The 22,982-nt window shown below is 38.4% G+C and overlaps 1 protein-coding gene across 1 annotated transcript in view; it reads left to right on the top strand.

Annotated features, from left to right (window-relative positions):
* LOC136874345 (vacuolar protein sorting-associated protein 4B-like) overlaps nt 1-22,982 on the top strand; it is a 72,064-nt gene that overhangs the window by 9,735 nt on the left and 39,347 nt on the right. Inside the window, exon 2 of the mRNA XM_068227761.1 lies at nt 152-347. Within this exon, the coding sequence (XP_068083862.1) occupies nt 152-347 (196 nt within the window). The remainder of the gene's footprint in view (nt 1-151; nt 348-22,982) is intronic.

The raw sequence follows: 22,982 nt of genomic DNA, 5'->3' as shown, positions 1-22,982 counted from the left end.
TTTTTTATGTTACACTTGAAACTAACGAATTTAGATTCAAGGAAGTGATTGATATTAAGTAGAGGATGTATAGAATGTAGCCATCTTTAATCTTTCATTTATAATGAATTATTTTCATATTGTTATAAATCACAGATATTAAAATTTTCAGGATTCTTTAAGTCAAGTGTCTTATCAGATAACATATCAACGTAAGGTTCTGACTGATAAAATTTTGAAACAGTACAACCAGGAGGAATCAAACTGTTTAGAAGACAATGGTGATATTGATCCACCACCATCAGTCAGTGATGAGCCAGGCAGGACTTCTTCAGCAATGGAGACCAATAATCAAACATCAGATTTAGGTAAGTTTGTTGTTCCATACATACACTGTTGAAAAGAAATCATATCAATACCTGAAGTATACTGTCTATTTAGACCTCAAACTGACAGGTAGTAGATATTCTTATGCACTTCTGAAGGACCTCACTAAAAACATGCAGTGTGCTGTCTATCCCAGAGTTCAAAACATCGATACGAATTTCAATAAGTGTGGTATAATAGGCCTGAACAACCTGGAATATACTTCTTTTGTGCAGTTAGATCATGTGAGAAGTATTGTAGACCCTGAAATGTCTGTTTAGTCCTATCAGAAAATCAATGAACATGATAGGCAGATGGTGCTTTAATTTTGGCAACAGTGATCAGCTGAAAAGTGTATTCCAGGGGAAGATTCTGAAAGTTGTTTGAGGTTTGTACTGTCATACGTTATTTTCATGAATTTGCAATTCTGATCCTAGATTATTATTCTTCAGTCTACATTCATGACTTTTTGTAGCTGGTGTCTTTTTTTTTGTTCTTTTTTTCTTTGTCCATCTGCAGGAGCCTTCAGGTTTACAGGCAAGTTGAAAACCCGTGGAAGGTAGTTTATAAGGGATTTAAGCGATTTTAGCTTTTGCAGAGACAGACAATTTAGACACATGGCTGCTTTTCTATTGAGAAGAATTTGTCACACCCCCTGACATGGGTACCAACATACTTGCAGGAGAAACTAAAAACATCAGAAAAAATTATCCTTCAGATAGGCTTTTGTTTGAAATGGGTGAACAATTTTTTGGGGCATGTTCAGTGAAGCATAGCATATTTTGCATTAAAATAAACATGCACACGTACAGCACTTCAGCATTAAAATACTACAGTGTTGTCGTTCTGAAACTTGGCATTTTCATATGATGCCACGAGATAGCATCATTCATCATGCTTTGCCACAGCTTAAGAAAGTTGCATTTCAATTGAAGGTGTTGAACAAAAACATGTAAGGACTTTCTGTAGAAATACCATGTCTAAAGAAATTGGAAATTTATTGAACATCTCCCTTAGTAAGTTATTTTAATCTCTAACTCCCCTTCCTATAAACGAATATTTGCCCCAATTTGTCCTCTTGAATTCCAGCTTTATCTTGATATTGTGTTCTTCCTACGTTTAAAGATACCACTCAAACTTATTAGTCTACTGATGTCATTCCACACCATCTCGCCACTGACAGCTCAGAACATACCACTTATGATATAGATGTTAATTCCCATAGGGAACCTGAAATATTTGTCCCAAATGAGTAAATTTATAATACCGATATAAATGCCCCATTATTGGACATTATAAATTTTGCAACTAACTCATTCCTGGTTGCCAGCATTTCATCCCAGTGTGCTAAGTTGAGCTCATCAGTTGGTAAATAGCACACCTACAAAGATGCTTGGCTAGTGTATACCGTGGAGGCCACTGCCAGTCTCTCATAGTGTGTTGGCACTGCCAGTGGCTCCAAGTAGACTACACAGTGGCCTCCACGGCATACACTAGCCATGTGTCTTGGTAGGTGTGCTATTTGCCAACTGATGAACCCAACTTAACATACTGAGGAAAAATGCTGGCAAACAGGAATGAGTTAGCTGGAAAATTTATAATGTCCAATAATGGACCATTTATGTTGGTATTATAAATTTACTCATTTGGGACAAATATTTCAGGTTTGCTATGGGAATCAACATCTATATCATCTGATGGCCAGGCAGGCATCAATTTTTGGTAATGAGACAGGCATTAGAGAGAGAAGATGGATCAATAGTACATGATAAAAGGGTCTTCAGAAGGTGATGGGAAATTATTTTGAAACACTTTATAATGAGGATGACTGCTCAGAGGAAGACGGAGATAAGAAAATGGAAATAATAGATGGAGAAAAAGAAGAGAACCCGATAACATGGTTGGAACTTGAAAGGGCAGTGAAAGCAATGACCAAAGGTAAAGCAAGGGGAAAAGACGAATTCAATGCTGATACGATTAAGGCAGCAGGAAGCATTGGACTACAGCGGCTATATAGAGCCCTCAATGCCATATGGAAGGATGAAAGGATACCTGAAGATTGGCAACAAGGAAGCACTGCACCACTGTTCTAAAAAGGAAATAGGAAGAAATGTGAAAATTATAGAGGTATAACCATATTATCACATGGGCTGAAAATAATGGAGAAAGTCATAAACAAAAGACTGAGGGATATAATAGAAACACAGTTAGAGGAAGAACAATATGGCTTTAGACCAAATAGATCAACAATAGACTTGATATTTACAGTGCGAACGATAATGGAAAAACATCTGGAAAGGAACAAAGAAATCATCTTCGTATTTTTGGATTTGGAGAAAGCTTATGATACAGTTAAGAGAAAACATGTATGGGAATGCCTACTGAAAAGAAATGTACCAAAATCATTAACAAGATAAAAATGTTATATCATGAGAGTAAAAGCAGTGTACAAGTGGGGAGTGGTGACTCTTGAAACATTTTATACAAAAAAAAGGCCTCAAGCAAGGAAGTGCACTGTCACCATTATTGTTTATTATATTGATGGATGAAATCATAAAACATGTAAAACAGAGTATCAGTAGTGATGAAGTGAATGCTTTGGTATTTGCAGATGATGTGGAGATTTGTGGAAAGGGAGAAAAGAAAGTACAAAGGGGACTTGACATTTGGAATGAAAATCTGAAGGAGTTTGGAATGGTATTTAGTAAAAAGAAAACTGAAGTCATGCACTGTGGAAAAGAGAAAAAGAGAAGCCAAGTGAACATAGACGGAGAACAGTTAGAGAATGTAGAACAGTTTACATATCTGGGTAGCATTATTAATGGAAGTAATGAAATCAACCCTGAAATTAATAACAGACTAAGTAAAGGTACAACATTTTATCATCAAGTCAGAAAGATTTTATGGGATGGCAAAGTACCCTAGAGAACGAAATAACATTATATAAACAGTATTTCATACCAATTGTAACATATGGACTAGAAACACTGGTAACTAATAAGAGACAAGATAGTAAGATCCAAGCTGTAGAAATGAAATTTTTATGAATATCAGTTAAAAAGACAAGAAGAGATAAAATTCAAAATATTAAAATCAGAGAAGAGCCAAATATAGAACCGTTGTTACAGAACATACAGAAAGCCAGACTGAGGTTCGGACATGTAAAAAGAATGGGAAAGGAACGGGTAGCAAGAAGAGAATTGGAAAGAGAAGTTAAGGGAAAGAGACCAGTTGGAAGACCGAGAAGAAGGTGGATGGATCAGATTTGGAAGGACATTAGAGAAGCTGGATTGGATGTGGCGAAAGTAATGGAGCAGGAAAAGTGGAAGGACAGAAAGAAGTGGAGGAGGCTTGTTAACCACACCCGGGAAACTGAAGTGGGACATTGATGATGATGATGATGATGATGATGGTGGTGGTGGTGGTGGTGGTGGTGGTGGTGATGATGATGATGAGACAGTCTCTCTTAATGCATTGGCACTGCCGGTAGCTCCATGTAGCCTACGCAGTGGCCTCCATGGAATGCACTAGCCATGCATCTTGGTAGGTTATGTTCTGAACACTCTACTAAATATACTTATCCAGTACTTAACATTATTTTATTAGGAAATGCATTTGTCACAGCATTGCGTAACTATTCACTACAAAGAATGTTCCAATGAGAAGAACAGCTGTTCTCTCCAGAGAGTATACATCTCTGTGTTGTTACGCTGTTGTTACTAGCGCACTCACTGTATTATTATTTTTAAATACACTATAGTCTCCCCCACTTAGAAATGTGTTATACACTGAATTTTAAATAAACACTTTGAAGCTGTGAACTTATCAGATAAGGAATATAGACGAATTTTAAAAAGGGAAAACCAGATAATCTATTGAATTTTGAAAAAGGTACTTCACTTCTCACAGAACAGTTGAGCTGAGTTGGTTCACAAAACAAAATCACGGAACCGCACAGGCAGTCAAGTATGTCTTGATGATCTACAGACACGTACATTTGTTGGAACATCGGGATTCTGTCGTGGTGTCACTGCCGTATCTGGGGTTGATGGCTTTTCTACTGGAACAGCTGGATCTTGGCGTGGTGATACAGAATTAACCGAGACATGGCATTCTGGAGCTCTAGGTACGTCGTATGACTGGGCTGGTTCAAATGTAACTGATTTAGGTTGAATCAGTGTCCCACGCATTTGGTCAATATGGCGTTTCAGTGTCCTTCCTGATTCGTCCAAAATAACTAGGTAGTGTCGCTGACCATACTTCTTTACAACCTTTCCAAATTTCCAAGTGTACTTGTTATTGCAAAAGAAGCGCACCTGGACTCTCTCCCCCACATGAAACGATCATCCTGGTTTGGCTACCGATAATGAAGGTTGAGGTCGGGTAGGGAAGAAAGCATCAAGGCGAATCCTCATTTTTCAGTTCAGGTATAGCTCTGCTGGTGACTTTCCACATGCAAGGGGTGTAGCACGGTATCGAAACAGAATCTTTTGTATTTTCTCGTATATTGGGACATTATCATCAGAGGCAGTACGGAGACGATTCTTCAATATTTGAACATGTCGTTCTGCTAAGCCGTTAGTGGCTGGGTGACCAGGTGCAATGAATTTTTGAAAAATTCCATTTGTTGAACAATAGGTACGAAATTCATTGCTTTGAAAAATGGCTGCATTATCTGAGACAATGCTTGCTGGAAATCCATGAGAAGCAAATATACGGTTTAGCAACATGATTGTGGAGGTACTTGTTGGCGAATCTCGTAAAATTTGCACTTCTGCCCATTTCGATTTGGCGTCCACACAAATCAGAAAGTTGCAGTTCTCAAAAGGTCCTGCATAATCAATATGCACTCTTTCCCAGTTCTCTTTTGGTTCGTCCCATGGATGCACTGGTGATTTTGGTGGATTTGCTCTTGTCAATGCACATGTTTGACATCCTTTTACTAGGCGTTCAATGTCTCGATCAATTCCAGGCCAATAGACGTAGTGACGGGCCAGCTGTTTCATCTTCATGATGCCCAAATGAGTTTCGTGAAGTTCATTTAAAACCTGATCTCTTAGTCTGGAAGGGATAACAACTCTATCTTGTCTAAACAGCACACCATCATTCAGAGTATATTCTGAAACCATCCGTTCATTCTGTAAATCAAAAACAAGTTTACTCAGTTCATGATCTTTACGTGTTTCGTCCTGGATGGTGCGAAATGTGATTCGTTTGCTTGAAATTTGAAAAATTAGGTGCATAAATAACTGGTTAACTTCATCCCCAATGGAGATATCTGTTGAAGAATGGACTTGCTGTAGGGAAGCCCGCGATAAACAGTCAACATTTTGGTTCTCTGCACCCTTCTTAAATTGAACTGTGTAATCGAATCCCGACAAGAACGAAGCACATCGTAGTAGACGAGCAGATGTCATCTGTGGTAGAGCTTTGTTTTGCTGAAAAATACGAGTTAGCGGTTCATTGTCTGTCACTAGTGTAAAGTGCCTGCCAAAAACATAGGCGTAAAAGTGGTTGACAGCAAACATTATTGCCAAAGCCTCCCTGTCTAGTTGGCTATAGTTCTGTTCTGATACAGTCAGTGATCGTGATGCATACGCAATCGGCCTTTCTTCTCCATCAATTAGATGGCTAAGGACAGCGGCAACACCTGTTGGACTTGCATCTGAAGTCAGAACTATTGGTAATTTTGGATCATAGGGCGTTAAGACCCTATCGCTACACAACTCTGCTTTTAACTTGAGGAATGCGGTTTCACATTCCGAAGTCCATATGTAACGTTGGCCTTTGCGGAGCAGGAGCCGTAATGGATATGACATGGTGGAGAAATCTGGTATAAACCTGGAGTAGTATGTGATTAGTCCCAAAAATCTGCGTAGTTCATCAGTGCTTGTAGGATGAGGCATGTCATTAACAGCTCTAACTTTTTCTGGGGACTTACTAATGGTATTATGCTGGATAACATGGCCCAAATATTCAATTCTCTCTTCAAAGAAAGAACACTTAGCTCGGTTGATATGCAGATCAAAATCAGATAATCTCTTCAGACATAACCGCAAATTGTGTGTGCACTCCTCCAGAGTTGATCCATGTACGATTAAGTCGTCAAAATAGGCTTCTGTTTTTGGAAGTCCCATGAGGATTTGTGAAATGATTCGGTTAAATTCGAATGGCGCTGTTTTAATTCCGAAACTTAGACGATTCATTCTATATGTTCCACGATGTGTAGATATAGTCTGGATTGTAGCACTTTCATCATCAACTACCAAGTGTAGAAATGCTTTGAACAAGTCCAGTTTACAAAAATATTTGGAATCACGTAGGCTGTTCAACACATTATCAATTCGCCTTATGGGGTAATTTGCAGCAACAAGTTTCTCATTTACACCACATTTGTAATCAACACATAATCTAACTCCTCCATCTGGCTTGGGAATGACGACCAACGGTGAACCCCAATCACTTGATGATACAGGAGATATGACCCCAGCTGCTTCTAGTGAGTCCAGCTCCCTTTCAACTCATTCACGAAGTGCATAGGGAACATCCCGTTCTCGTGTAAATACTGGTTTAGCTCCTTCACGAAACTGTAACTTAACTTCAAATTTTGGAACACGTCCAATTTTCTCTTCAAAAACATCAGGAAATTCATTAATTATGTCATCAACTGAAAAAATAGCGTTAACTGGATATGACATGAGTGGAGTTTCCTTGCTAGCATCTATTTCCTTTAATTCAATACCAAGTCTCCTAATCCACAATCTTCCAAGTAATGCCGAGTAGCCCTTAGGGACAATATATATATCATCTTGGATTTCCTTGTCTTTATATACAGCTGAGACTGTAACTTTTCCCATAGGTGTGATAATATTGCCTGAATATGAACGAAAGGCAATTACAGAGTGTTGTAAGGGTAAACCTAGATCCAATTCATTAAATGCATCTTCAGGAAGCAAAGTAAAACATGCACCAGAGTCAACTTCAAAACACTGTGTCTTATTGTTTAGTGATACAGTAACCATATATTTATCAGAGTCGGGAGTAACTTCAAATAATTCTACATGTGACGGAGAGAAAGTAGGTTCTGCTTTACTCACACCGTATGAATGATCCTGGGCATCACATGGGATAACTGAAATTGATTTAGTTGAGCTGGAACTATCTGCTTTTGATTTGGAATTTCGCATTAGGCTGGTGATACACACCTTGGCGAGATGACCTTCTCTTCCACAAGAATCACATCTAATATCATACCTACTAACTCGGCATTCTGACACACGATGATTCGGCTTAGCACATCGGAAACAGAGGTTATCAATTCCTAATCTTCTGAAATCAGGTCTGATTCTTCCACTAGAGAGAGAACGTTGACCATATCGGATACTTTGATTCTGTGAACGTGTGTTGCATGAATGGTCAGGGCTCAACGAATGGTTACTCTTGCTATAACTGGGGCTCGGCGAACGATAACGAAAACTGTGATCCCGTCGAGATTGGTGATCTGAGCCAGCAGAAACCTTATATGTATCGCTGTTGTCGAATTCAGATGCCGATGAAAAGGCTTGTCTGGTAAATTCCCTACTTTCTATTCTAGACGTTTCCAATAATGTTGCCTTAGATAGGATTTCATCAAAAGTGGTTATATTAGATTGAAGTAGCTGTTCGCGTAACCAATTGTCTCGTAAACCTCTTATGAACTGGGCTCTTAGAAATACATCCGAAATTGAAACTGTACGTTGACATTGGCATTTGACTGTGAATTCGCACTCAGCTAAATTACGTTGAAGAGTTGCGACAAAATCGGCGATAGACTGTCCCTCTTTCTGATAGACATTTAAAAAATAATGCTGAGAAATAATGGCACTTTTCTTGGGAACAAGTATTTGGCTGAACAGTTTAACCAGATCTGTAAATGACTGAGTTCTGATCGATTTTTCTGGGCCTAGAAATGCAGATAGACTGTTGTAATGCACAGAACCTATAGAGACGCATAGTAGCTGTGCTTTCTTTTCATCATCTGTGATATTTTTCATTGCTATGTAATTCTCAAACCTCTCCATATAGCATGCAAATTTTTCCTTCCTAGAATCAAAATTTTCAAATGGTTGTATGCTTGAACAGTTACCTGAATGCGAGATTTCTCTTCCTGATTCTCTTTGGAATGTTGTTATAAACTGAGTAAGCAGGGTTTGTTGTTGTCGGTTGAAAGCATCTAATAGTTAAGCAAATTGTTCTGAATCCATTCTTCTGAGTGTAACCTAATTGTGTCAAAACAGCAGTAAATATTTTCGGTGGTCGATTGATAGTACTGTGCAGGATATTAGCAATACTTATTTATACTTTCACCTCGTTGCCAACTGTTATGTTCTGAACACTCTACTAAATATACTTATCCAGTACTTAACATTATTTTATTAGGAAATGCATTTGTCACAGCATTGCATAACTATTCACTACAAAGAATGTTCCAATGAGAAGAACAGCTGTTCTCTCCAGAGAGTATACATCTCTGTGTTGTTACGCTGTTGTTACTAGCGCACTCACTGTATTATTATTTTTAAATACACTATAGTAGGTCTGCTATTTATCAATTGATGAGCCCTAGTTAGCACACTGGGGTGAAACACTGGCAGCCAGAAATGAGTTAGGTGGAAAATTTATAATGTCCAATAATGGACCATTTATATTGGTATTACATACCACTTAGTCGAGCAGCTCATCTCCTTTCTCCCAAATCTTCCCAGCCCAAACTTTGCAACATTTTCCTAATGCTACTCTTTAGTCAGAAATCACACAGAACAAAACAAGCTTCTTTTCTTTGGATTTTTTCCAGTTCTGGAATCAAGTAATCCTGGTAAGGGTCCCATACGCTGCAACCATACTCTAGTTGAGGTCTTACCAGAGACTTATATGCCCTCTCCTTTACATTCTTACTACAACCCCTAAATACCCTCATAACCATGTGCAGAGAACTGTACCCTTTATTTACAATCATATTTATGTGATTATCCCATTGAAGATCTTTACTTATATTAACACGTAGGTACTAACAATGATCCCTAAAAGGAATTTTCACCCCATCGACACAGTAATTGAGGACTTTTCCTATTTGTGAAATGCACAACCTGACTTTTAACACCGTTTATCATCATACCATTGCCTACTGTCCACCTCACATCAATAGCAAGGTCATATTGCAGTTGCTCACAATCTTGTAACTTATTTATAACTTTATACAGAATAACATCATCTACAAAAAGCTTTATCTCTTATCTCTTATTCCACTTCTTTACACATATCATTGATATATGTAAGAAAACATAAAGGTCCAATAATACTGCCTTGACGAAGCTTTGAAAATTGGATTATAAACTAGGATTAGATACCCTATTATTCCAATTGTAAATATTGTTACTTGAGTAGTAATAGTTATGTTCTTGAAACTCAAAGAATTTGGCGGTGTTTTAGTCTTTTCAGAGGTATCTGTCCTGTAATCGATAAACCCACTTAATTATTGCAGGGACAGATAAAGCTTTGCCTACTCTAATTCTCTCAGCTCTATTTTCTAGAAATATAGCATCCCATTCAGTCACTCTTTTTTCCTAGTCCAATTGCACTCATTTTTGCCAGTAGTCTCCCATGATCTACCCTGTCAAATGCCTTAGATAGGTCAATCGTGATACAGTCCACTTGACCTCCTGAATCCAGGATATCTGCTATATCTTGCTGGAATCCTACAAGTTGGGCTTCAGTGGAATAACCTTTCCTAAACACAAACTGCCTTCTATCAAACCAGTTATTAATTTTATAAACATCTATATATATATATATATATATATAAAATGAGAGTTTTGTCTGTACATTTCTCAGAATTTGAAAAGAATGGTATTACTGTATCTATCATGTCCACAGTAAAAAGGAAATGCACTTTTTACCTTTCTGTAATTTCTGTCTGTCTGTCTGTCTGTCTGTCTGTCTGTCTGTCTGTCTGTCTGTCTGTCTGTATGTACACGCATCACGAGAAAACGGCTGAAGAGAATTTAATGAAAATAGGTATGTAACGTCGGGGGATGAGCCACTACAATTTGGGCTATAAATCATTTTATTCACACTGAGTGAAATGGGAAGGGGAAGGCCTAAAATTTAATTCTCAAATATTTATATTATTAGTGGTCCTATCAATAAAGGCTACATAACTGAAATTATATAGAACTACGTTTCCGATCATTTATGTCTTATACATTTTTACTGTACCGGCTATGATAACACAGATATTCATGAATTTGTATTTTTGTTGCTAAGTCCATATCAACACCATGCCACGAAAAAATGGGTTAACATAATTTAATGAAAAACTTGTATATAGAGTCAGGGAATTAGAAACTACAGTCTAAGCGATAAACAATTTTATTCACCATGGATGAAATGGTAGTTCAGGGGAAGGAGCCTAATATGTATTTTTTTGATCCTATTGAAAAGTACTACATAAGTAAAGTTATAGAGAATACAATTTCTGATCATTTATGTTTTATTCAGTTTTACCACACCGACTATGATAAGAGTGGTATTTCAGAGTCGGAAGAAAACTAAATGTGAAGGCCTACAATATTGAAAGCGCATAACATTGATCAACAATAACATTACATTGGTCATTGTTTGTTGTGATGCTTTTTGTCTCTTATGCTGCCACTCAACTCTGACAGATGGGATTACTGCTGCGTACCGAGTATAACAGCCTGACCGAATATTGGGGGGAAATAGCTGGGGAGTTAGAAAACTTTCTTCTTTAGCATGCCATTCTTCTGGTTCATACATTTTCTGATACTGCTGGTAGGCCTAGGTAACACACTGGTTCATCATAGTATTCCAGTCATTCGATCTCTACTCTGACGTGCTGTTTTGAATGAGCAGTGTGCACACTTAAGGCAGAGGCTCACTTAGTAGTAGTAGTAGTAGTAGTAGTAGTAGTAGTAGTAGTAGTAGTAGTAGTAGTAGTAGTATGACCTGGTCTAAAATTAGAATTGAGATTTATTTCAAATTATAGTACCACAGTTTAATAAATAACTCAAAATTCAACCCTGAAAAGAGCCATTTCTTAAGAAAAGCTTCTTCCTCTTCACTTTTATTAAATTCCACATTAATTTTATTCAAAATTAGCAGTGAAGAGGGGGTTTCTCCTCTGGCTTGGAGGAAAAATTTGCCTCCAAGTCAGATAGATTTTCGGCCACCAGTGTAGTGAGTTGGGGTTTTCCGACTCATTGGGTACTCATAAGAAAAAGATTAGTACAAGGCCCTGGGACTCTCCACTGTTTGACCCCCACCTCCCGCCAAACAAAGACGAAGAGTGTTCACGGATCACGGCTGTCTGCAGCTTGGTCATCCCAGCTCTGGAACTTTGGACTGTTACATCAGCAGTATAGTACTGTTTCCAACTGACGTCATTGTAATGACCTATGTTCATATCAGTTGGTAAAACCACTAAGGCAGTCTTTCTGAGAATGTAAAAGGTAGGCGGAGAGTGAGTGTCTGCCATTATAATGAAAACTCCACAAACTGATTGCGACTGATGGTAGGCAAGTGGGCCTAACTTACCTACCATTAAAAATTCCCTAACCCAGTCTTCATATGAGAAAAGATGTTTGGTGACATTCCGGTCACATTTCTAGGGTAACGTTAAGAGCTATGCAATTTAATGAAATCTTGCTCACAGTGTGTACATTACCTAACCTAGAATTCTGTATACAATGTAAAATTCCATAGCAAAGCACGGGTACATCAGCTAGTGTCTAATATAATCAGGAAGAATGCTTTCCAATAGCTTACATGCAATGCATGTCAAACTGACTGGCCTGTAATTTTCAGCTTTAGGTCTATCACCCTTTCCTTTATACACAGGTATAGCTCCTTCACGCAAACAATAATCAAATAAGTACCGGTACTTCAGATATAGTACTATATCCCAACCCATTGTCTTTAGTATATCCCCATAAATCTTATCAATTCCAGCCAGTTTTCTAGATTTCAACTTTTGTATCTCACTGAAAATGTCATGGTTATCACGGGTAAATTTTAACACTTCTTTAGTATTAGTCAATTCTTCTATCTGGACATTATCCTTGTAACCAACAAACTTTACATACTGCCGACTGAATACTTCTGCCTTTTCAAGATCCTCGCATACATACTCCCCTTGTTCAGTAATGATTCCTGGAATGTCCTTCTTGGAACCTTTTTCTGCCTTAAAGTACCTATACATACTCTTCCATTTTTCACTAAAATTTGTATGACTGCCCATCATGCTTGCCATCATGTTATCCTTAGCTCACTTCTTTGCTAGATTCAATTTCCTAGGAAGTTTCTTCAATTTCTCCTTACTTCCACAGCCATTTCTAATTCTATTTCTTTCCAACCTGCACCTCCTCCTTAGTCTCTTTACTTCTCTGTTATAATATAGTGGATCTTTACCATTCTTTACCACCTTTAAAGGTACAAAACTATTTTCACATTCCTCAACAATTGCTTTAAACCCATTGCAGAGTCTGTTTACATTTTTATTTACCGTTTTCCACTGATCATTGTTACTTTTTTTAAACTCCCTCATACCTGTTTTATCAGCCATATGGTACTTCCTAATAGTCCTAATTTTGATACCTTCCTTTCATATTTATTTTTTACTATGACAAAAACAGCTTCGTGATCACTAATACTTCGGTTTCTCTATAAAGCTCATCTGGTTTTACCAGCACCACATCCAGAATATACTTTCCTCCAGTTGGTTCCATAACTTTCTGAATTAGCTGCCCTTCCCATATTAACTTATCTGCCATTTGTTGGTTATGCTTCCTGTCGTTCGCATTACCTTCCCAATTGACATTTGGTAAATTGAGATCACCCGCTACTATCACGTTCCTTCCCATATCATTTCCCACATAGCTGATTTTTCTTCTCCTTCTTCTTTTATGACCGCATAAGATCACTTAGTCACTCCATTGTTCAGGACTCTTCGAAGGGATTGTTCGGGCTTTGCTGTCCTCCCAGTACTTCTTCAGACACTCCAATCTTTGTGCCCTTTCCTCGATTGAATATATGCGTGTTGTTGGTTTGTTTTGTGTAGGGGTAAACCGGAGGTTAGTATTCTTGAGTTTTGTATTCATTTTTATCTTTTATTTTATTTTATCTTATTAAATAATTCTGAATCAGCATCAGCGCTACCCTTTCCCGGTCTGTACACTCCAAAGACATCATGTTGCCTATTATCTTTAGAGATGAGCCTTACACCCCTAGAATTTCATGTTTGTCATCTTTAACTTTTTCGTAGCTTACAAAATTCTTCTTTTACCAGAATGAATACTCCCCCTCCTACGAATCCTATCCTATCTCTACGATACACACTCCATTGTATTGTATTGTATTGTATTGAATAGGAGGACACAATTATTGTATTCTTGAAAGAGTTTTACACACTCCAGTTCCGTGAGATTATGTCTGCATCCATTATATCATTTCTCCCCCCTGATTCAACTCCTATTACAATATCTGGTAAGTATATATCTATTAAATTACTTAATTATATTCCTTTCTTTACAGTACTTCTACAGTTCAACACTAACATTTTTATGTCATCCCTACTTGACTTCCAGTTCCCTGTACCCTTATCACCGCTCCCTAGGCCATTCCGTTTCCCTGAATGTACCTCCCTATAACCCTTCTAAACAAATTTCCTAACTTATATGTACCACTGCGGTTTCAGTGAGGGCCATCTGAGCACAGGTCCCTATCTCCTACCCACCTATTAGGATCTAGAAATCTCACTCCCATAGTCTCATTTAAATCTCCAATCACCTTCCAGTCAGTACCCCTCCTACACAGTATTCCACTGATAACAATCTCTGCTTCCTTAAACTTCACCCATGCTGCGTTTACCAGATCCCACACATCCCCAACTATGTTGGTACTTATACCTGCTTGTTTTACGTTGTTGATACCAACGTGAAACACTACCACCTTCTCCTTTTCCTCCTCCTTCTCTTCTACTTTCCTCAACATCTACTACAATCTAATTCCTTGATAACACTCTACCCTGGTTCCCTTTCCTCCACACACATTCCCAACATGTCTTATAATGGAATCCCCAAAGACCAGAGCCTCAACCCTACCCACCTTATTTGACCCCCTCCTCCTTCCTTCCCCTTTCTTCCTCCCATGACCCTGTTCCACCTGTCTTTTCCTATCCACTTCTCCACATTTCCCTTTCCTACCTTTTCCCTTCCTCTTACTTCCACACATCTCAGCAGCAGTTCCCTGTTCCTCACCTTCCCTCGGTTGTTCTACCTGCAGTGATTCGTACCGATTTTTCACAGACACCTGTCCTGAATTCTGATACTCAATAGAGCCCTTAGCCTGCAATCTCCTTCCCCTTAAAACATTAGACCACCTGTCTTCTACCACAATTTCCCCCTTTCCTTCACATCCCTCTTTTACACCTACTGTATCCTGTACATTTTTTGAGGGAGGCCTACTTTCCTTCCTGTCCTCTGAGAGAAAATTATCTCCCTCAAGCTCTCCAACTCCTGCCTCATACTCCTTAATGTTTGGCCACACCCACAGTTCCTACACTTGCACTTCTTGCCATTCTTTACGGAATAATGAAAAGAAAAGTAAAAATAAAATAACTTATTCTGTGCAAAATAAAAATGAAAGGAAGGAAATATTGTCTAGGATAGTTCACAGAGACAATCAACTCGTTGGCTGAATGGTCAGCATGCTGGCCTTTGGTTCAGAGGGTCCCGGGTTCAATTCCCGGCCGGGTCGGAGATTTTAATCGGTTATGATTAATTCTTCTGGCTCAGGGACTGGGTGTATGTGTCCATCCCAACACTCTCCTCATCATATTTGGACAACATATTACACTACCAACTACCACAGAAACATGCAATAGCAATTACTTCCCTCCATATAGGGTTGGCGTCGGGAAGGGCATCTGGCCGTAAAACAGGGCCAAATCCACATGTGCGACACAGTTCGCACCTGCGATCCCACAGGTGTGGGAGAAGGTGGAGCAAAAGAATAATAATAAGAAGAAGAATAATAAGAAGAAGAAGATAGTTCACAGAGACAATAACGTAATTAATATAGGCTATTACTACACTACAATACTACGTAGTTGTACGATTTTTTTCTCCTACAGCACCTTAACAGGATGGAAATTCCTGTTAATTACTGAAAACAGAAATAATACACAAGAATTACACAATTCTAAACTGCAGTCAAGGCTACCCCAAGTACTACAACAGAATTCTACTAAGAGAGTTACTACAGATACCACAGATACTATACTATACAAATATTTCACAGGAATAGAATAAACTCTCTAATTTCTAATAAGATACTGTAATACACTACAATAATTTTAAACTATGTTCAGACTACGTTCAGTTACTACAATACACTACAATAATTTTAAACTCCATTCAGACGTATCCTAATTGCAACAGGTTATTACTAAGCACTAACAGCAATGGAAATTACAATTAAAGTTTGAAATTTGCAAGACTACTCAAAATAATAGAATAAGCACTCTAATTTCCAATAAGTTGCTACAATAAACTACAATAATTTTTAAACTATGTTCAGACGTATCCTAATTGTAATAGGTTATTACTAAGCACAAATAGAAATGAAAATTGCAATTAGGCTTAAAGTTTGAAATTCGCAAGAACTACTCAAGGATTACCAACAAAGTTAAACACGTAGGCAGATTCTTCTTCTTCTTCCTCTTCTTCTTCTTCTGAATTTGGCCAACTGTGGACCACATAGAACTTAAGGCTTGTTGGCCTTTCTTCTCTTCTCTTCCCAGAACCTTTTCATTCTCTCGCTTCGTTTTTTTTTTCTCTCCTCCTCAGAGATTATCCGGTTGGGCTTCTTTTTAGGTGGTTTGTCCTCAAAAAATTTGATTTTGTTGATTATGTTTCTAAACTCTTTCCTTTTATTGATCACCTCTAGTGTAATTCCAACTTCTTCTGCATCTCTTTTGACCTCTTCTACCCACTTAGTGGTGGCCTCCAATCCTACAATGTACTTAAAGATCTTTTTGGTCAGTCTGCTTTCATCCATTCTTACTAGATGTCCATAGAAGTTCAACCTTCGCTTCCTCATTGTGTCTGAGATCTTTTCCATGTGTTTATAAAGATCCTTGTTTTTCCTTTTTTTTCCAGGTTCCATCAGTAGTTTTCTGGGGTCCCAGAATCTTCCTTTCTTTCTTTTCCAGTTCTTGTAGCTCCCCTTTTTTATTCAAAATAAGACACTCTGAGGCATACAATCCTTCTGGTTTGATTACCGAATGATAGTGTCGGATTTTGGCCATGTAGGATATTGCCCGTTTGTTGTACATACTCTGGGTTAGTTTGTAGGCCAATTCTAATTTTCTGATTCTTCCTTTGCCTCTTTGTCTAGCCTATTGGGTTGGATCCATTCTCCCAGGTATCTGAACTTCTCTGCCCTTTTAATCTTCCCATACTTCATCTCCATGTACTTCTCATTTCGGTGCCTATACTCCATATACTCCGTCTTTCCATAAGAAACTTTAAGATTATTATTAGTACCACTTTATCCTACTATGCTCTAATAGAAATGAAACCTGCCATTTGGTTAAATGCTAAAGTATCGAAAGGGTTACCTTACACAAAGATACACACAAATATAACAGGCAAGATACTATCTAATTTACTGTACCTACACTACAATTCTCAACTGAAATGTGGTAATGTGATTATTACAGCTGGTGGATTACTATTATTTTCCCTACTCCATGGACGGAGAGTAAAAGTGTCCTTAAATGCTAAAAATTTGAGGTTGGCTTGATTTCAGATGGCTAGTCAGTCCGTATACCTTCTGCCATATCATGCCCCCCACCCTGGCTTCATCTATGACTCGCTGTATTTTATTTTTAGTGTTTTATTTTTAGTGCTCCTCTTATTATTGTTGTTTTTGTTGTTGTCCCCCTACTAAAATTATTTTGTGAACTATGCAGGGGTTCCTATTGACCATCTAATGGGCTGCATATTATACTGGTAATTTTCTGTTATATCATTTTTGCTTACGTCAACTCTTTTTCAGATGAAAATAATTATGATAATATTAATAATAAAACTGCAAGTACAGTACCAAATTATTATTATTGTTGTTGTTGTTGTTGTTGTTGCTGCTGTTGTTGTTGTTGTAGTACCAGAGGTACACATGCCTGAACATTTAAAATAAGTGCCTTTTAGAAGGCCATCTATATCGTAAACTTTGAAACTGCTAGTGGAGAATATCGAACATTATTCGACAGAGGTTTCTACTGTCGAACTTGGTACCTCCTCTGATGAGAGGATGGACAATCAAAATTCAAGATAAATTTAGTATTCATTAGTTGGTAAAACTGGATTGTTGGTAAATTGTTTTTGGTGTTCTAAAGTTATAAACATTTCTATCTCTTCTCGCCAACTTAATATTTCAGCCAGTAAGAATTTTTTTATATTTATTAAATTAACCAATAGAAATTGTGGGTGTGTCAGGGTTTCGGCCCAGAGAAATCTGGAACCTTCCTCTCTGCTATAAAAGCTGGCACATTTCGAGCCAGGTTGTCTTTGTGATCACTCCAGTCTAGAGGTTTAGAGTGTGTTCGTAATGGACGCAGGGGAAAGGGCTTCCTCATCCATCTTCGGGAGGGGGAGGGGGTATGGTGAGCAATTCTACCTGGTATAGACTTCCCAAAGTCTGCTACAATCCACTCTGTGATGCCATCACTACCTCATGACGCATTATCTGGTCATGGGAGGTTTTTACCTTGGTTGTCGCATCCCCTATGATACCATGCTTTACGGGTTACTACAGGGCTTCTCAGGGTGCATGCACCAGTGCGCTGCGCTGTGCACGGTGCAAAAGACGACTTCGCTTGGTTGATCAGAGTGCAGAACTCCACTTCTTGATTTGAAGCAATAGCGCTTTCTCTCTCTCTCTCTCTCCCCATGCCTGTCTCGTTCGCTCCGCCTGTCTGCCTCTTCCTCACTTGCTCCATAGTGCTCCAAATCTGAGCCGAGTTGAGCCAAGCTTAGGTGAGTCAACCCGAGACGACGTGCTGATCTGCTGAGCCAAGTGGGACCAATGCACTGTGCACAGGACCTCTGCACCGCAGTTTACACGCGTGAGATTTTGGGCGTTTGAGATGCCCTGGGTTTCTGATTCTACAGCTGAAATACAATAATTGAAAACTTGTCAGTAATCAGCCTATACGAGGCAACATTATAATTTGAATACGGTATAAATCAAGGAATTTCACCAAAGTTGTTATGCTGATTTCCACTTCCAGAGGTGCATATGGCCCTGAGGTTCACTCAGCCTATACCAAAAATGAGTACCAGGTTAATTCCTGGAGACAGAGGCGGCCGGGCGTAGAGCTAACCACTCTACCCCATCACGTGCCGCGGTTAACAATGGTAAGTTATGATCTTCATTTCCGTGTTGACGTTTAACTAATAATATAGAGTTTGAGGGATGTTCCACCATTCATCACATTGCAAAAATATATTAAACTATAAGAAGACCGGTTTCGACTCCCTTGGAGTCATCATCAGTTCTTAGTGAAAATTAAATCAAGGGGAATCTGATAACAATCATCATAACGAAAAACCATGTACCTATAGGTGATTGCATGGAAACACATCAATGAGTTGCTAGACATTACCTTGAAGTGTAACATACACTTGACAAGCAGAACTTAGAGCTTAGAAAATTCACAGTTCTGGCTCTAACAGTCTTGTGTTCATGGAACATGGAACACTGGAAATACATGTACTGGTTGAAAATATATACAAACACAATACAGACACTTATAATGGTATGGAACCTTGGCTCTCTAAGAGCATTCTTGGATTTTACAGTCCTGTTTCTATCTGAAAAAGATTGGATGAAATACACACACATTGAAGCAAAATGTACAAAGACATATTTCTAGCCTAAATTGTCGCACGTTCATGGACACGGAACACTAGGAACACATGTACTGTTTGAAAACACACCCATACAAATGAAACACTTATAACCATATGAAATATTGGCGTTCCAAGAACGTTTATGGGTTTGAGTGTCCTGCCTCCATCTGACTAAACTAGTGAAATATATATACATTGAATGTACAAAGGCAAACCACTTGGCATTTAAAACTTCTGGTTCTTGGTTTCAAAAATTGTCATGTGTTCATGGAACACAGAATAGAACTGCTGGTCCTGCTTCTATCTACTGGAAACTAATGCATTATCGCAGTTGGAATTAATTGATTGAAAGTTTATACACCAATGCAAAACACATGGCATTTTAATGTTCTTGGATCTGAGTAAAAATGCCATTGTATGTTTACACAACTCGGCATAGGCTTGTTGAGCGGTCTTGTCACAATCAACCGGAATATGTGAACCTTAAGCATCTCAGGCCACTGTATAATTTCAGCTGATTACCAAACGTTTCATGTGATGTGTGGTTGTAATAGTCAACAATCTTGGTTTTAAAAAAAATATATATATATATTCCTGTTGATTGTGACAAGACCGCTTGACAAGTCTATGCTGAATGTAGGATGCTAAAGGCTTTATTGTGTCACCTATTCAATACATTATAAATTTTTAAACACTTAGGAATTTATTATTAATTCCATTTGAGACATGTATCGCCCTTCATTGAGGGCATTGTCAGTCATAGTACCTCCTCAAGGCATAAATCAGGTACCTGATTAGTAATTAAATTGTAAACATTAAGATACATTACAATGGGAAAGTTAAGCCAAAGAAAAGAAACTTGTTCAGTGATGATACAGCTAAACAATATAAGTTTATAGACACAGTAGTCGGTACCAATGCGTAAAATCACTGGGTATTTTAGCAGAGTCAAGCAGTGGTGGTCCAAAGAATAATTGACGCTACTCATTAGAAAATCATAGGAAATTATAAAGTTTATACAAATATTTACATTGAAACAGTTAGAGGAGAAAGGGTATCGTTCATCCGCTCGACAAGTATACGCCGAATGTAGGATGCTAAAGGGTTTATTGTGTCACCTATTCAATACAATATAAATTTTTAAACACTTAGGAATTTGTTATTAATTCCATTTGAAACATGTTTCGCCCTTCATTGAGGGCATTGTCAGTCATAGTACCTCCTCAAGGCATAAAACAGGTACACGTATTGTTTACAGAAGAATGGAAAAACAAGTTGAAGCTGAGTTGGGAGAAGATCAATTTGGCTTCAGAAAAAATGTAAGAACATGTGAAGCTATCCTGACTTTACGTCTGATCTTAGAGGATCAAATCAAGAAGGACAAGCCCACATACATGACATTTGTAGATCTAGAAAAGGCATTCAATAATGTTGATTGGACCAAGCTGTTTAAGATTCTGAAGGTGATCGGGATCAGATACCGAGAACAAAGAATGATCAAAAATCTGTATAAAAATCATTCTGCAGTGATAAGAATCGAGGGCTTTGAAAAAGAAGCAGCAATCCAGAAAGGAGTGAGGCAAGGCTGCAGTTTGTTCCCCCTCCTTTTCAATGTTTACATAGAACAGGCAGTAAAGAAAATCAAAGAGGAATGTGGAAAGAGAATCACAGTCCAAGGAGAGGAAATCAAAACCTTGAGATTTGCCGATGATATTGTTATTTTATCTGAGACTGCAGAAGATCTCGAGAAGCTGCTCAATGGTATGGACGAAATCTTGGGTAAGGAGTACAAGATGAAAATAAATAAGTCCAAAACAAAAGTAATGGAGTGCAGTCGAATGAAGGCAGGTGATGCAGGATATATTAAATTAGGAAATGAAGTCTTAAAGGAAGTAGATGAATATTGCTACTTGGGTAGTAAAATAATTAATGATGGCAGAAGTAAGGAGGATATAAAATGCAGATTAGCTCAAGCAAGGAAGAGCTTTCTTAAGAAAAGAAACTTGCTCACTTCAAACATTGATATAGGAATTAGAAAGATGTTTTTGAAGACTTTCGTGTGGAGCGTGGCATTATATGGAAGTGAAACATGGACGATAACTAGCTCAGAAAGAAAGAGAATAAAAGCTTTTGAAATGTGGTGTTACAGAAGAATGCTGAAGGTGAGATGGATAGATCGAATCACAAATGAAGAGATAATGAATCGAATCGGTGAGAGGAGATCGATTTGGCTAAATTTGATGAGAAGAAGAGATAGAATGATAAGACACATCCTAAGACACCCAGGACTTGTTCAGCTGGTTTTCGAAGGAACTGTAGGTGGTAAGAATGGTAGGGGTAGACCAAGATATGAATATGACAAAGAGATTAGAACAGATGTAGGATGTGGTAGTTACGTAGAAATGAAAAGGTTAGCACAGGATAGGGTGGCATGGAGTTCTGCATCAAACCAGTCTATGGACTGATGACTCAAACAACTACATGATGTGCATTGTGGTATTAAGCTGGGTGTCAACAAGCCTTGTATGATGACCGTTCATCCAAACAGGTGCACAATACTCAGCACTTGAATACACCAAACCCAGGGCTTAGGAGACTTTGTTACTGTACTGTGACAAGCTGACGAAAGATAACACTACTGGAGACGCAGTGGAAATAATGTTTGTACAATTCATAATATATCCCAGTTCAATTTTTTAGTATTAATTCAGTGGTCAAATCGACCGCTCCAGCAGTAGTAAGTATATCTGTTACTAATGCCCCGTCCATTGATGCAAAATTAATTATATTTAATATGGATTTTCTTGACCACAGATCGGGAAGTCACTTCAGCTCAATATCCTACAATAAAAACTGTAGTCACAATTGTGTTGGGAAAATGTGTAGTGGTCATTTTGATCACTCCAGCAGTTCTAATGTTAAGGATTTCAACAGAAATAAATGTAAAAGTTTACACATTTCTAAATATTTTGAATGTGATTTGATAGAATTTGATGATGTTCGTTCAGGAATGAAACATGACTTTGTATTTTAATTAAGTTGTTTCAGCCAGGCTTAGTGGCTCAGACGGTTGAGGCGCTGGCCTTCTGACCCCAACTAGGCAGCTTCGATCCTGGCTCAGACCAGGGGTTTTTGAAGGTGCTCAAATACGTCAGCCTCGTGTTGGTAGAAACTCAGGGTTCATGGTGTGTGCTACTATAGTTCATGAACCATGGGCAATGGCTGAGTGACCTAGTAAGTGGCCCTGAGAGTTGGAATACCAGTTGCTATGGAATGGTAGTGGGCATCTCGGACATATTCTGAATAATGGCCCTCCTTGTACTCGGGCGGCTAGGACTATACAATCGACCGGTGGCGTTAAAGGAGAGATACTCCCTTGGACTGTGTGTAAGTATGGTAGCATTCTGCTTCACAGAATTTTTACAAAGCACGCTCAGAATGTATTAAGAATGCCTCAGACCTATGGGAGTAATGGAGTCCCACTCCCATTTGAGAGGCGAGGGACTCTTTGGAAACAACTTGGCAAACGAAATGGAATTCGAAGGGGAACTATCAATATTAATGGCTTATGGAAGAAAGAAAGTAGAACTGGCTGAGTCAGCAAAGGGGATGCGTCTGGATATGCAAGGAGTTAATGATATTCGGATAAGGGGAGATAACGAGAGG

The sequence above is a fragment of the Anabrus simplex genome, chromosome 5 (genome assembly GCF_040414725.1).
Source record: "Anabrus simplex isolate iqAnaSimp1 chromosome 5, ASM4041472v1, whole genome shotgun sequence".
NCBI lineage: Eukaryota > Metazoa > Arthropoda > Insecta > Orthoptera > Tettigoniidae > Anabrus > Anabrus simplex.
Note: the sequence above shows the minus strand (reverse complement) of the source record. Positions and strands in the feature narration are given on the sequence as shown.